This window comes from Aspergillus viridinutans (genome assembly GCF_018404265.1).
Source record: "Aspergillus viridinutans IFM 47045 DNA, scaffold_9, whole genome shotgun sequence".
In the NCBI taxonomy this organism is placed as follows: domain Eukaryota; kingdom Fungi; phylum Ascomycota; class Eurotiomycetes; order Eurotiales; family Aspergillaceae; genus Aspergillus; species Aspergillus viridinutans.
The window spans coordinates 1,417,992-1,432,214 of NW_025091225.1; the positions used below are offsets into that span (position 1 = coordinate 1,417,992).

The 14,223-nt window shown below is 51.2% G+C and overlaps 6 protein-coding genes across 6 annotated transcripts; 5 read left to right on the forward strand and 1 right to left on the reverse strand.

Annotated features, from left to right (window-relative positions):
* Positions 1 to 3,374: 3,374 nt before the first annotated feature.
* Aspvir_010102 (CFEM domain-containing protein) lies at positions 3,375 to 4,331 on the forward strand (the record flags this gene model as incomplete). Its single annotated transcript, XM_043273235.1, has 3 exons — positions 3,375 to 3,452; positions 3,516 to 3,693; positions 3,760 to 4,331. 3 exons carry the CDS (start codon positions 3,375 to 3,377, stop codon positions 4,329 to 4,331), a joined length of 828 nt encoding a protein of 275 aa, XP_043129170.1.
* Positions 4,332 to 5,619: 1,288 nt separating this feature from the next.
* Positions 5,620 to 6,815, forward strand: Aspvir_010103 (carnitine:acyl carnitine antiporter; the record flags this gene model as incomplete). The annotated part of the gene is made up of 5 exons (XM_043273236.1): positions 5,620 to 5,871; positions 5,922 to 5,970; positions 6,027 to 6,043; positions 6,098 to 6,711; positions 6,767 to 6,815. The coding sequence occupies 5 exons, from the start codon at positions 5,620 to 5,622 to the stop codon at positions 6,813 to 6,815; spliced, it is 981 nt and encodes a 326-aa protein (XP_043129171.1).
* Positions 6,816 to 7,757: 942 nt separating this feature from the next.
* On the forward strand, positions 7,758 to 8,947 carry Aspvir_010104 (uncharacterized protein; the record flags this gene model as incomplete). The annotated part of the gene is made up of 2 exons (XM_043273237.1): positions 7,758 to 7,922; positions 7,991 to 8,947. The coding sequence occupies 2 exons, from the start codon at positions 7,758 to 7,760 to the stop codon at positions 8,945 to 8,947; spliced, it is 1,122 nt and encodes a 373-aa protein (XP_043129172.1).
* Positions 8,948 to 9,701: 754 nt separating this feature from the next.
* Positions 9,702 to 10,366, forward strand: Aspvir_010105 (putative ubiquitin conjugating enzyme; the record flags this gene model as incomplete). The annotated part of the gene is made up of 3 exons (XM_043273238.1): positions 9,702 to 9,858; positions 9,944 to 10,036; positions 10,110 to 10,366. 3 exons carry the CDS (start codon positions 9,702 to 9,704, stop codon positions 10,364 to 10,366), a joined length of 507 nt encoding a protein of 168 aa, XP_043129173.1.
* Positions 10,367 to 10,893: 527 nt separating this feature from the next.
* Positions 10,894 to 11,872, reverse strand: Aspvir_010106 (RTA1 domain-containing protein; the record flags this gene model as incomplete). The annotated part of the gene is made up of 3 exons (XM_043273239.1): positions 10,894 to 10,984; positions 11,037 to 11,111; positions 11,178 to 11,872. 3 exons carry the CDS (start codon positions 11,870 to 11,872, stop codon positions 10,894 to 10,896), a joined length of 861 nt encoding a protein of 286 aa, XP_043129174.1.
* Positions 11,873 to 12,931: 1,059 nt separating this feature from the next.
* Aspvir_010107 (Zn(II)2Cys6 transcription factor domain-containing protein) lies at positions 12,932 to 14,142 on the forward strand (the record flags this gene model as incomplete). The annotated part of the gene is made up of 2 exons (XM_043273240.1): positions 12,932 to 12,967; positions 13,042 to 14,142. 2 exons carry the CDS (start codon positions 12,932 to 12,934, stop codon positions 14,140 to 14,142), a joined length of 1,137 nt encoding a protein of 378 aa, XP_043129175.1.
* Positions 14,143 to 14,223: the final 81 nt, after the last annotated feature.

Consider the following 14,223-nt stretch of genomic DNA (forward strand, 5'->3'; position numbering starts at 1 on the left):
CCGTCGGCGCCACAAAACAAAAGGTTACATTAAGGTCAAGCAAAACCACGGTCGTTTCTGGGAGCAGACCCCAACTGGAGAACAGCTCCTACCTTAAGTCAGACTGACAGAGCTTATTCCTTGGTTCACGCAGTAAAACCCGCCGAACGCTTGGTTCAGGCGCGGGATCAATGGTATAGGCCGAGAGAACGAAGGAAATTAGTAGTTCCAAGGGTGGATTCAGGTTGCATCGCCAAGGGTGATACGCTTCGGGAACATGCTGAGCACCTGGTTTTCCCAAGACTGTTTAAGTCTAAAAGCGGGCCGTTGAATGACAGGTGCGAATGACAGGCGCGTCTCCGCCTGACAGCTCTTTGACTGACTCCGGTTCTCTGAGAAGCTAGCTCTCCAAGCTGAACCGGGCTCCAGGTGCTGCCTGTACTGGTTGTGAGGACGATGAGGAGTACCCCAGTATTTGAATAGACAAGTGTACAGGCAAGGAAACGCCCCTGAGGATGGGAATGCTCTTGCATTTCTATCAAATGATGCGAGCATGGTTGGCAAGACTAGGCGATCCTGTTCACTCTACCGAATAACCTGAGCAAGCTAAGCATCGGTGCTTTGACCTTCATGGCTTTTGCGTCGATGCTTATGGGTTTCTTGCCTTCCTGTTGCAACTTCATGCAAACAGATGAGAATCCCATCTGGTTGGAATGCAACCGCATCTGGACGCGATCGTGGTGTCAACTATGCTGGCCTAGTGAGAAGAATATCGACCCACAATATGTCAACTCTTACTGCAAATGATGACCTCCCTTCGCTTCATGGTCGGTCCCACTTGGGAGCATGTAAAAATGGTTTACGATTTTATCCTTCGTTGTCTAATGTCGAGCTCAGACACGAGAATCATCAGAACGTGGGTTGCTGTGGGGATGGAATGGAATGGAATGGAATGCAGGGTCTGCTGTCAAGGAGTCTGGCCATATTCTCCCCAAGGAGGATTCCACGTTCCGGATTGCCCTTTTCAGGGCCAGAGAGCCCTTTCCCATATGCCACCTGACTGTTGACCACAGTTCTATACCCCTCTGGCTCATCATACCGTCTGCGGTAAGAGCGCAGAAGTGACGCAAACAGCAGGTTAGGATGTCGGATTAAGCATCGTCTTACATTGATTCAAGCTTATCTCGCATGAAACAATGTTCACAATGGCTCTTGGGATAGATTGACGACACCAGAGCGGATTAATGCTTGCATTCCCACATATGAACTCAATTGTTTGATTCAAAAATGTGCAAAGTGCAGCATACGTTGATCAGTGAGCCAGGTACTTGTAAAGCTCCAAAAACGAGAATGTTCTTGGGCGGTCGATGGGAAACCAGGGTCAGGTGAGACTATGAGCCTGAAATATTTCCCCGGTGGTCCAGAATTTCGGTTGGTGGATGGAGGACGAAGATAGTACAAAATAGCGAAACCTGAGAGCAGATGCAAAATGAAGGGCGCTGTGCGCTGGCTGCAAGACGAAGTTTCTGAGTTGCTTCAGCGCGGTGCGAAGACATTCCCAGTTAGGGAAGTGCAGCGCCACTTTGGTCAGTAAGAGCGAAGATGCCTGAAAGCGGCCGCCTTCCTAAGGCATTGTTGCGAAGTCAAGAGTCAACACACACTTTTCGTCAGTAACCCTTTATTATGTGTTCGCGAGAATGATGCGTCTCGTAGTTCAAATTTTAATTAAGCTCGAGACATTGCCCACAAAATGAACGGGAAGACCGGGAAGACCGGGCCTTGCCGAGGAGATTGTGGAAATAACCATTGGCATCACGGGTGATCTTAATAGAATGCCATGCTTCTGAGGGGCAGGAAATGTACCAGCAGGTGCCTTAATGCTCCTTGACAGCAGGGTAACTGTTAACAATCTTAAAACTTCAATAAGGAAATTGCTTTTGTTGCACAGCACATCGAGTTAACACAGGTTAAGCTCCCGTGGCGAGGGATCTCAGGTAGTAAGATATCAAATTACAATTGCCTTCATGTTTCACCCATGGTTACCAGAGGTGCATAATTCATAGCTTCTGGAAAGCGTCCAAGCCAAGGTTTGCCACCGACTTTAGTCTATTGGAGCTTTTAGCCCTTTACTTACCTCCTACAGGTAGTTTTAGTTGAAAATGTGGCTGGTGAGCTATTTCATCAAGGATTGCTGTACCTTATTGCACATAAGGCGGTGGATTCTACTTGAGCTTCTGGCCAATCATGGGAGAGGGACATGCATGAAAATGAAATGAGAAAAGCAAGCTCAATTGCTCAGATCCACAGTCGATCATTCCAAATTCAGACTCCAACTCACCAGCCTCCAGGCTCCAACCTCTCCAGACGGAGACTCATATGGTCATTCGTCAGGTAGAAATTCAGCGCCACCTATTATTTTCTTGCTCTGCGCTGGCAAAATGAGATTGTTTGTGCGCTTCCGGTAGCCAATCAGCATATGACGTTGTTATTGACGTATAGTGGTGGTTCAAGTACAACGCCAGGGAGCCATCCTTAATTTGAGTAGGCATTGCGTTAATCCTGTTATGCAGCTCATTTTGTCGATGCAAATTACTTAAAATTGGCCAGGGTGTATCTAGGAATGCATCCCTATTGTGGTTATGTCCTTGTCTCGCTATGCTTGAAGCGAGGAGCTTGGCAACAGACTAACAGACTAGGTAACAGACTAACAGAGCTAAGAGTGTGGCTGGTGACCGCTTCAAATTCCGTAATGATGAGCAAATGTCAAATCTTTGATCGCACTATCGCACGCTAAACCCTGAAATCTAGCGAGGGCAGCCAATGAGATGGATTTAGTCAAGCCACAGCGGCTGGGATCATATCTACTTCATACCGGTCAGCCACCTGCCTGCATGCAGGACCAAGATCCCTGCCATGACCCACGCTTGTAAAGTTGATCAGACCATGATTCTATCAATGACTTCACCGAGCAGCAAAACACGCCCCGTGCCTCGATCCCTACTCTCTAGTAGTGGGTACCTACCTTGCACTACTCCGTACTAGACTAGCCACGTTGCTGGGCAGCATTCAGCCGAAGATGCGGTCACAGACTCACTGTGGACGAGGGCGACGGGCGATCGTTCTCTCATTGAGAGAATGGATCCCCCAGGACCATTGGGAATCTCGAAGCTTCAATTGCTGTCAACTCAAGCGCGATTATTTGGGTTATCTTGCCGCAGTTACCTTATAAAAAGCGCCCCTCCTCCGCTTCCACTCACTCCCTTGAATTCTTTCCACTTACATCATCGACCTTATTCTGTCCAAGGCCCCAAGAGTGCTCTAATTGATTCAATATCACTCAGCATATTCATCACTCTTCTGACTTTCACTTGACTTTCGATATTCTATACCTCATCATGAAGGCGTCTCTTTCTCTCCTTGTGCTGACGGCGGCCAGCATGGCGAGCGCCGCCATGTCTTTCTCGGAGTGCGCAGTACGTTGTTCATTGCCCTGAAACTGCCTCAAAATTCCCCTTGACTGACTCCCCTTTTCGCAGCAAATGTGCCTCAACAACATGAATAACAAGGCTGGCGAGCTGGGCTGCTCCAGCGGCGACATGAACTGTCTCTGCACAAAAGCCAACTACGGATATGGTATCCGTGATTGCACTGCCGAGGCCTGTCCTGCCGACAATGCCGCCGCTGTCCTATCCAGTGCACTGTCCTCTTGCCCTAGTAAGTACTCACGAGAATCTGCGCTGCTCCAACGCGATCGAGCTAGTTGCTTATTGCAATCGTTAGGTGACTCTGCAGCTGTCACTGCCACAGGAGCTAGCTCCGGTTCTGGCTCTGGCTCTGGCTCTGGCTCTGGTTCTGGCTCTGGCTCTGGCTCTGGCTCTGGCTCTGGCTCTGGCTCTGGCTCTGGCTCTGGCTCTGGCTCTGGTTCTGGCTCTGGCTCTGGTTCTGGCTCTGGCTCTAATTCCGAATCTTCTACCACCGCTACTAACACTGCTACCGGCAGCGGCAGCAACTCAACTGGTGCTGCTGGTGCTGGCGCTGGTGCCTCCTCCACTGGCACCAACCCTTCGGGAACTGGAGCTACTACCTCTGGAGCGAACCCCTCCAACACTGGTGCCACTACCACAGATACGACAATGACTACTACTACTACTACCAGCTCCTCTTCCACCTCTGGGAGTGGCACCTCCACTGGCAACGGTTCCTCCGGGACTGGATCTGGTAGCGGCTCTGGCTCCACTTCCACTCAGACTGCCCCCTCCAACTCGTCCACTGGCAATGTTGCCCCTCGCGGCGCCGTCGTTGGTTCCGGTGCCGTCGGAGCCCTGGCCCTCGCTGCCTTTGTTATCCTCTAAACCTCTCAAAGATTGAGTTGATGACAATAGGTTTGCTAATGCCAGTGTATGTCTTATGTTGATGAATAACGGTTGATGATACCTGCCATTGAAAGCCGGCTTGTACATGGGAATTGGTGGATTCTGGTCTGATTTGTAATTAACGTTTTGACCTTTTCTGATGCCACGGTATCCGTCGTGCTATCCTAATATATTAATATTTCTGACCTGTCTATGTCTCCCTCCCTTTCAAGTTACTCTCCAGATGCACCGTAGATATATGTAACCAACAATGTAAGTAGTAGTATCACGCGTCAGTAGCTGCTCAAGAGCTCTGAAGTATCTACTTGAAGGACAAAGCAGAATGGCGCCAACCCGGGGCGCACGCACGTGGATGCGGAAGTTGACTATCTCAGCCCTACTCCGTACCGTCGCTGCAATTCGAGCGGTCTGTCGCATGTGATTCCTTGGCATTCCCAGAAGCACTTTGATGACATCAGCTGGTATCAGGATACTCTCAGTGTCGTCGGTCAAGAAGATCAATCGCTTGAGCCAAAAATTAGATATTGGAAGACAGGGATGTCCACTAGAGCCAAGCTTCCTGTCGTCCGTAGAGGTGCCCCCTGCTCTTGGCTGGTGTGACTGGCCAGAATACCTGGAGTAATGGAATCCGGGGCAGGGATCCGTGGAGGGGGTAAAGACCTAAAGGTCGAGCCGTGGTTTAGTGCCCGTTCACCCGGACCGTCCACTGCACACGCTCGACTTTCCGATGGTCGTAGAAACAGTACAAATTCCGGGATGCAGGAAAGGATACGGAGGACACAAGATCACTTTTATGATGGTGCCTTGGATGATAGAGTACAGCTGACAAGGTCAGAACCTGGCTTATCGTTATTTCGACCATCTGCGATCTGAGGAGATACATTGATCCGGACCGAGCCGAGGTCCAGTCACGCGCGTTCGCCGAGCGGTGGTTGTACCTCTGTGGCGGGACTGTATTCGTCGGTATCCTCCTGCTCGGCCTCGGCCGCTTTTGTTGCGGGATTGGCAGCTATTTTTTCCCCTTGGACTGTCTTTTCTCCTCCAATTCTGTTGTAGAATATCATCCTTGTTAGTTTTCTCTTCACTTCAGCTTCGTTTGTTTGTTCTGCCTTTTCGCGACCGTTTCGCGCCCTCCGTCCTCTCACCTTCGCTCTCCCTCGCGATCGCCTCACACATTGACCTCTTTGTGTCCCTGCTTATCTTCCTCCTCTCCCCCGCTACGGAGTAACTGAGTCGTTTCCCCGCGTCTCCCTACACACTTTTCACAATGTCGACCCCATCTTCGTCTACTCCTGAGAACCTCAAGGATGAGCTCAAGGCCGTAGAGGCCAAGGCTGTCAACCAAACCATCGCTCAGATCCGCTCCCTCGCCGCAGGTGCGGCGGGTGGTATCTGTGCGGTGGTTGTCGGCCATCCCTTTGATCTGGTGAAGGTGCGGTTGCAGACGGCGGAGAAGGGTGTCTACTCGGGCGCCATTGATGTTGTCAAGAGGACTATTGCCCGTGAGGGTTTGGCTCGGGTAAGTCGCGCGGTCAGTCGAGTGTGGTGCCTGGTATTAATGAGCTGTAGGGCTTGTACGCCGGTGTTTCGGCACCGCTGGTTGGAGTCACCCCTATGTGTAAGTTGCGTCGCATTCCTTGGAAGCCAGAGTATTGAGTTAATTGATGTCTGTAGTCGCCGTCAGCTTCTGGGTACGTGTTTGGTGGTAAAGTGGTGCTTGGCTTGAAAACGTTAACAATTCATAGGGTTACGACGTCGGGAAAACACTCGTCAGCAGGTTCTCGGACGTGCGCATTGAGAACAACACCCCCCAGTACACCATTGCGCAGATTTCCGCTGCTGGTTTCTTCTCCGCGATTCCCATGACACTGATCACGGCTCCCTTTGAGCGAGTGAAGGTGCTTCTGCAGATTCAGGGTCAGAACCCTCCGCCTCCGGGACAGAAGCCCAAGTACTCTGGTGGTCTGGATGTCGTCCGGCAACTATACAAGGAGGGTGGTATTCGGAGTGTCTTCCGTGGAAGCGCCATGACTCTGGCCCGTGATGGCCCTGGTTCCGCCGCCTACTTTGCCGCCTACGAGTACATCAAGCGCAGCCTGACCCCCAAGGACGAGCACGGCAATGTCACCGGTGACCTGTCCATGCCCGCCGTTCTGGCTGCCGGTGGTGCTGCCGGTATTGCGATGTGGATCCCCGTCTTCCCTGTCGACACCATCAAGTCGCGTCTCCAGAGTGCCCCTGGCAAGCCCACAATCGGCGGCACCATCCGGTCGGTCTACGCCAGCGGTGGCTTCAAGGCGTTCTTCCCTGGTTTCGGCCCTGCCCTGGCCAGAGCTGTGCCCGCAAATGCGGCTACATTGTATGTGATTTTCCAGAGATTTCGCAGTGGATGGGATTACTAACGACTCGAACAGTGCCGGCGTCGAACTCGCGCACCAGTTTATGAAGAAACTCTTCGACTAGATGTCGAGGCTTTGATGGAATCAAAAAAAGGGAATGAGAATTCGATCGTGTAAGGGTGGATCGTCCGTTGAGATATTGTATATACCATTTTCCGTTGTTCGTGGCCCGAGAGTGCATATTCCGCGTTTCTTGCCAGTTTTTCTCTGCTATGTACGGGAGCATAGAAGCCTGGATATCCTGTTTACTAGGTATTATAGACGTGATGATGATTTTCTATTGGTCTATTCGCAATTAGCTTCATTATGCGACCGTCGACCAAGACTGTTTGATTCTGAAACATTTGGCGCCATGCTGACAGCAATGATAATCCGAACCAATCGTTTTTTGAAGTTACGAAGACATATTTGTTTGGAGTCCAAGCTCACTCTTGTTCCTGATGTTTATGGTGCACGACGGGCTCAAGCTCAGTTAGCAGAGTGAGCAGACAAATAGGTAGGGAAATAAGCATCCGTCGCGACGCTGATCAAGCCTCTTATCCAGTAATCCGAACCAGATATTCGTACCGATGCTGAATTTGGGATGGTTGAACGAGGAAGCCGGCTGACGGCGTCGTGTTGCGCCGCCCCTAAGTTTCCTGTTTCACGGCAAGGACTGATGGCTATTATAACTTCTAGCCTGAGAGTGATGGATCTGATAGGACCGAATAGTGCAACATATTGCGCCCTCAGAGAATTTCATTGGTGCTGATACATCCGTAAACCCCGAGTCTGAGGCTCAGCCTCGTTGCTGCCTTCGAGCTCGCTTGCCTGCCTGGCCTGGTTGGCCCGCTGGCCGCCCCCGTTCCAAGCAAATAAAATCGCCGACGCCCCCCTCAATCTTTTCTTTGTTTGATTTCTTGTTGCCATCCAACTACTTGTCTCTCTCTATCCATCAAAAATATCTATCACACATTCTTATTCATATTGTCAACAACGTCTGCTCCACATTTCGACACGATTCATCATGGTTGTCAGCTCCCTCGTCCGTCGAGGCGTGGAGCTTGCCTCCGAGCATTTGCAGAAGCACCCGAAGCAGCCTTCCAAGCAGCCCCCCGAGATTCAATTGTCGGGATGGCTCGTCGCTCTCTTTTTCGCTACGTTGATTGCTTTTGTTCTTATTTCTTGGTCGGTGAGTGATGATTCCCGTCAATATAGCACGGCTTGAAAGGAATTGTTGCTAAATTTACTGTGGTCTAGATCGAGTACACCTATGGCATGGTAGTCACCACCCTCGCTGCGGTTGAAGATAGCAATCCCGATATCTATGTCCGCATCGACGGTGACATTGATCCCAACAAGCCCGTCGATGCAGTCGAACCCGAGTTGGAAGCTGTGCCTCCCAAGCCCGTCACTAGCAAGCTCCGTACCACCATCAAGCACCTTCGCGCCCGTGCCGGTCCTTGGTCTCGATTCCGCGGCATGAGCATGTTCCTGACATACCTTTTCGCTCGGGGTCTCTTGCTGGGTATGATGCCCTTTGGCGTGGGCCAGTTTATTCCTCAGTTCCTCTTCCAAATGGTTGTTGGTGTTCTCCTGGCGAACTTGCAGTTGGCTTGGGTCCACATTGTCATCTCGGAGCCTTCTCCTAAGCGCTTCTACCAGCGTATTCCCGGCTACAAGGCCTGGTTGAAAATCGCACCCGTTGTGGCCTTTGAGCATGCTGTTGCCGGTCTTGCGTTCTATGTTCCTCTCGTTCTGATGCAGGCTTGCGGCGGCTTGGATGGATTGGCCTCGGCCCCCGAGGATGGTGTTCCTCCTGCCGACGCCGTTCGCCAGGCGCTCACCGTTGTCGCTCTTCCTTCTCTGCTTTCACTGATTGCGTCCATTCCTGCTCGCGTGATCTTCATCCGTGTCGCCGCTTCCATGCTGCCCGAGGAGGACGAGTCTATTGTGCCTTTCGATCGCTCTTTCGGCGGAAAGGTGACTCCCGCTATCCTTGGGGGCAGCGGTAAGCTCAGCATCACCGATGCTTGGAAGACCTTCGACCGGGCCGCTCGGATTCGTTTCCTCAAGGTGGTTGGAAAAGTCATGGCTCTGGAATTCGGCGTGTTTGCCTTCTTCTCGCTGGCGCTCGCGGGCGAAGTTTACATGGGAGCGGAGGCTTTCATGAAGATCATTGCGGACATGATCGCTCGCAGCGGCGGCAGCGCTTAAGTATATGTCATTCTGAATTGAGTATCCGTCTGACTCGGCTGCACAGATTGGACATTTACAGTTTCTTTTATCATCTCAGGTTTATACAATTATCTTTCCTTTTTTAATGTCAATCTATCAGCTCCCATTTTGCATATGACTTTGTTGAATATTTGTGGTATCGGTTGGATCTTCCCGTAGAACTGGATTATTCTCCTTCGATAGAAACGTGGACTTGTATTTGAAGCATAGTGGCAAATCGTCTTGCCATGACTGTGGCGGCGCGGACTGCATCCAACGCTGACTTCATGCCGCTGATTGTCACGGCCTGCGCTGCCCCTCACCAAAACAGCCACTTGCCATTCCTTTCTCTCCTCTTCTCTTGCAGTTGGTTACTCTTAGGCATTACCCCTAGTCTTCGAAAGGAACATCCGTTGTTCTCACATTTATAGCCTATCATTATTCTTGCGCATCATCCGCGCTTGGAGTCCCTGACGATCTCTGATCTCTCTTATCGTTCTTGTCATATCACATCCAAGGTATCTATCTATCTGCTACCTAGTGATAGGTAGCCCCGCTTCCCCACTCGACCAATCTTCACTCTCTGCACACCGTTCATTATTTTACGAATCACAGTTTCTTTCTCCTTGCCGTCTTTGGGTACCTTTCAGACACATCGTTCTTATTTTTGTCCTCTACCTCTTGTCACTGAGGTCCCAAAGTCCACCGGTTCTTCGCTCCAACTTCTCTCCTGGGTGACCGAACCTCTTCCACCATGGCCACAACACCAGCCGGTCGTATGCTGGCACGCCAGTTGCAGCAAATGCAACAGGACAAGGACATTCCGGGAATTAGCTGTGGGCTGGTGGATAACAATGTATTCGAGTGGGAGGTTATGCTCATGATTTCGGACGATGTCAAGTTATACGGCGGTATGTACACATTTTCCCCCTCAGTTGCCGAACGGATGACGAGGACTATATCAAGCAGTGAAGATATTCTGACGATGTTTGACAGGGGGTTTCTTCCGTGCTCGACTATCTTTCCCTCCAGAATATCCGCACATGCCGCCGAAAATGAAATTTGAATGTCCCGTTTTTCACCCGAACAGTAAGTTTGCCTCTTTACCTCTTTGTGGTCGGTTTAATGTATATATGATACTGAGACACTCTCTTCCTGTTAGTCTATCCCAACGGTGAGGTCTGCATTTCCATCCTCCACCCCCCGGAAGAAGACAAATACGGCTACGAGTCCGCCGCCGAGCGCTGGTCCCCCGTCCAAACGCCCGAAACCATCCTGCTGTCCGTCATCTCTATGCTGTCGAGTCCGAACGACGAAAGCCCGGCCAACGTGGAGGCCGCCCGGCTATGGAGGGAAGACCCGGCCGAGTTTAAGAGACGGGTCCGCAGGTGCGTCCGTGAGAGTCTTGGGGAGGATTGAGCGCATCAGCTGGAGAAGACTGCATACAATACGCTTGGTTTTTTCTCATGGCCTTTCCTACTATTGACCAGCGCGATCAGCGGGTGCGGTTTTCGGTGCTCATTCGTTTTGTCCTATGTGCATGAGGAACCGGTCAATGGGCGGTTCAGTCTTATACGTTGTTCTATGGTCTATGCATCATCTCTCGGCTATTTTGTTGTTGGTATGGCGCTCTAAGGGTCTGGAGTTGATTTGATTCATTCTCATTACGGCAGGATAGCTTGAGATTACCGCGCGCTGCACATATATATGCTTGTTGCTGGGTATTCGCAGTCCCATCGATGATTGATATAGGCGGTGAAATTTCCATGAAAGTACTGCAATTTCTTATGGCAAATGATTGTAATATTACCTCTGAGGGTAGTATCGATGAGAATATGGTCTATAAGTTATACCGTGTAGCCATGTACTATAACCCAAACTCCGGCTAAGAAGCATTTTGAAATGGACAAGAATGGTATACATAACAACAAAGCGACTTTCAATGGTTATGGCTGGTTCTTGGGGCCCTTTCGGATCGAGCCGAAGAAGAACCCTGGGTGTAGGACCGTGAGGGCAAGGACCGCCAGGGCGATCATCCTGAGGTTGTTAGTGGTTGTATTGCTGCCGCATGGAGGTTACTTGAACTTACATTCCGTCGAGGACGAGGAACTCGTTTTCCTTCTGCATTAGGGGGTTGCCCCATCCGCCGGCCATTTCGGGGATACTGGTTTCCTTGGTTAGTGTCTTGAGCGGATCGGAGGTAGCCTGTAAGGGGATGAAGGGTACACACCGGTAGATACAACGGATCAGAACAGTAAAGAAGGCGAGGACCTCGCCGACGATGACCCATTTGATGTTTCTCCCGAGGGAGGTCTTCTCGCCCGACAGCCCAGGGCCCCGTTTCCAGTAGCGGATGAAGAACTCCAGCCCGAGAAACCCGCACACGGACATCGTCGCGACCTGGAACGCAATACCCGCGATGATGATGTCGTCTCCGGCCTGGAGCAGCTTGCGGTTTGTATTTCCTGCTGCTGCGGCGACGCCGCCGCCTGCAGCTTGCAGGATGAGCGAGCCCACGTCGCAGCCGATGAAGATCCAGGTGAAGAGGGCGGGTTTCAGGCGCGAGTGCTCGGGTCCCAGGGCGAGGATGATGTGTTTCAGCGTCAGGTAGATGCCCGCCGCGACGAAGGTGGGTGCGAGGACCAGACAGACGATCTGTAGCTTGAAGGCTGAGGAGTTCCATGGGTTACTGTGCATCAGCACGCGGCCGATGTAGCCGGCCAGTTCGAGGATGGCGCCCACGGCGACCGCCACCATGAAGGTCCATGTGCGGTAGTAGACGCCGATGCCGAGCTGGAAGAGAGCGAGGATGCCGAAGAAGACGGTGAAGAAGATGTTGCCGGCTAGGTTCGGGTAGTAGCCGTATGTCGTGGCCTCGACCGGACAGAGCGGGCCGACTTCTGTGCAGGTACGGTAGCTGGCCATGTTCGCTGTGGCCAGGGTTTGTGGAATCAAAGGAACAGAAAGAAGACGAGAAAGCAGAAAGACGAAATGTATTGTCTATATTATATTGAGAAAGGGAAAAGAGAGGATGGACCAGAACGATCCATAATGCAGGTTTTGAGTGGATGTACTCCGTAATATTTTAGTACCCGTTGAATGAGTAAACCGTCCATTTGGCATTCATCGTTTATATTAGCGCTGACGGCATCAAGATACCCGATACTGCCAGGATGATGCCAATGTCGAGGTGGATCGAGAACAAATATCGAAACACCTCGGCTAACTCATTTGATTGGCGCTTGTCGTCCATCGCGTTCGCTCTCGTTCTCGTTCTCGTTCTCGTCTTCGTTCTGCCCCACTGACAGTGAACCATGTCTTATCATAACCGACACACGCCTGTGCTGCCGGCTAAGCCGTTCGGATTTCGGCCTCTCATGGTCCCGTTGATCCTTTAATCTCAGATGAAATCTATACAATAGAGGATCTCAACCAAAACACGATCAGGTACCTGTTCAAGCGAGATCAATAAGGTTCCTTCCGAGCATAAAGTTATATACGGACAGATTCGAATCCTACCGCCATTACGGAGTAGTCCGCCATGATTCATGGGCCGGTAGTTGGCGTAGTGGATACGCGGAGACGGACCCCACCATCGCGGCAGGGACGAAACTGAGAAGTATTCGAATACGCCTCCTACGCTGTACATCAGGTCATAGTGGTCGGTTGATATCAAAGAAAGTAGTATTGCAGTCGTCGAGGGCAGTGCATCACTGAGGTTTCTTCCGAGTACACAAATGACGTTGTTGGGTGATGCTATCGATATGCATACATATCACGTGACCCCACGAGAATCCCACGTGGTTTTCCATCTGTTGAGACCGTCAAATCAACTTCATCCATCGGCCATGCACAACACCACCGCAGGTGATAGCAGCTCCTAGCTCCTACCGTCGGCCGGCAGTCCTCCTATGAGATGAATCGGCTTCTTGAATCTAATCAATCCTGGAGATTCCGCCCCGTCGATCCCATACAAAGTCTCGCATGGGCTGCGACCAGTGCAAGAAAAGAAGGGTCAAGGTGAGCCAATCATCTTTGTTATGTCTTCTGCATTGGTATTTCTGTTATCCTATTCTCTTCTGACAGCAACATAGTGTGATGAGACTGGTCCACCATGTGCACACTGCATTGCTAGAGAGTTGAGCTGCTCCTACTACAACACCCCCAAACCACGTAGTTTAGCGAATGGGGCATCTGCTAGTCCTTTGTCCATTACCTCTTCTGGCGAGGGGCACATTGCTGAAACGTCGGGCCGGTCCTTTAACTCCGGAACCTCAAGCCTGACCAAGGGTTCCAACTTGCGAGAGCTGGAGCTCATGCACAAATTCTCCACTGAAACGTACCTGAGTCTCTCGAATAAACCATCGGACTACCATGTCTGGCAAATGGTCATTCCCCGCAAAGCTCTTGAACATGATTTTCTTCTGAACGGAGTTCTTGCGGTTGCTGCTTTGCATATAGCTTCAACGCTCAAGCCGCCAGATGCACTGACCTATATTGACACGGCCCTGGAATACCACAATCATGCTTTTGCCCCATACCGACAAGCTATAGATAACCTGACCCCTATGAATTGCGATGCTGTATTCGCCCACTCCGTGCTCACTACGGTCATTGGTATAGCTTTACCACGGCTGACTGCGGAGCGCGACAAGAGTTCAGGCATCACTGAAAATATCGTCGTGGTCTTCGAGCTATTGCAAGGCGTAAGCAAAATTTTCAAAATCAGCCGCCCATGGCTCACAATGCAGCTATTCACCTCACAAGATGACTCGGACAAAATGACGACGTCGAAACTAGACAGCGAAACGGAGCGTGCGTTGAACCGACTAGCCGCATTGAACGACGATATTGTGGCTACCGTGGACCCCGATCAGTATCGTATAGTGAAGGACGCTATCTGTCGCCTCCATGAATGCTTTACTCAACATGCTACCGACAGGGATGCGGCATCCGTACTCAGGTGGCTCGCAGTAGCGAGCAAGGAATTTGCCCACGCCCTAAGGTGTCGAAAACCCTTCCCCTTGATGGTGCTTATGTACTGGGGCGTACTTCTTGGCGAACTCGATGGGAAATGGTGGTGGGCGCAAAGCTCGGGTACGGCTCTGGTTTCTGAGCTCTTGGCCGCTCTGCAACCCGGAGATATCCGTTGGGAGGAGGCTCGGTTATGGCCCAAGCATAAAATGGGGCTATGATCTGCTCCAAGATTGATTGACTTCAATCCTGCTAGTGCCTATCGAAGTCCGTCCATTGTGACCGATCAACGGAGCCGGTCA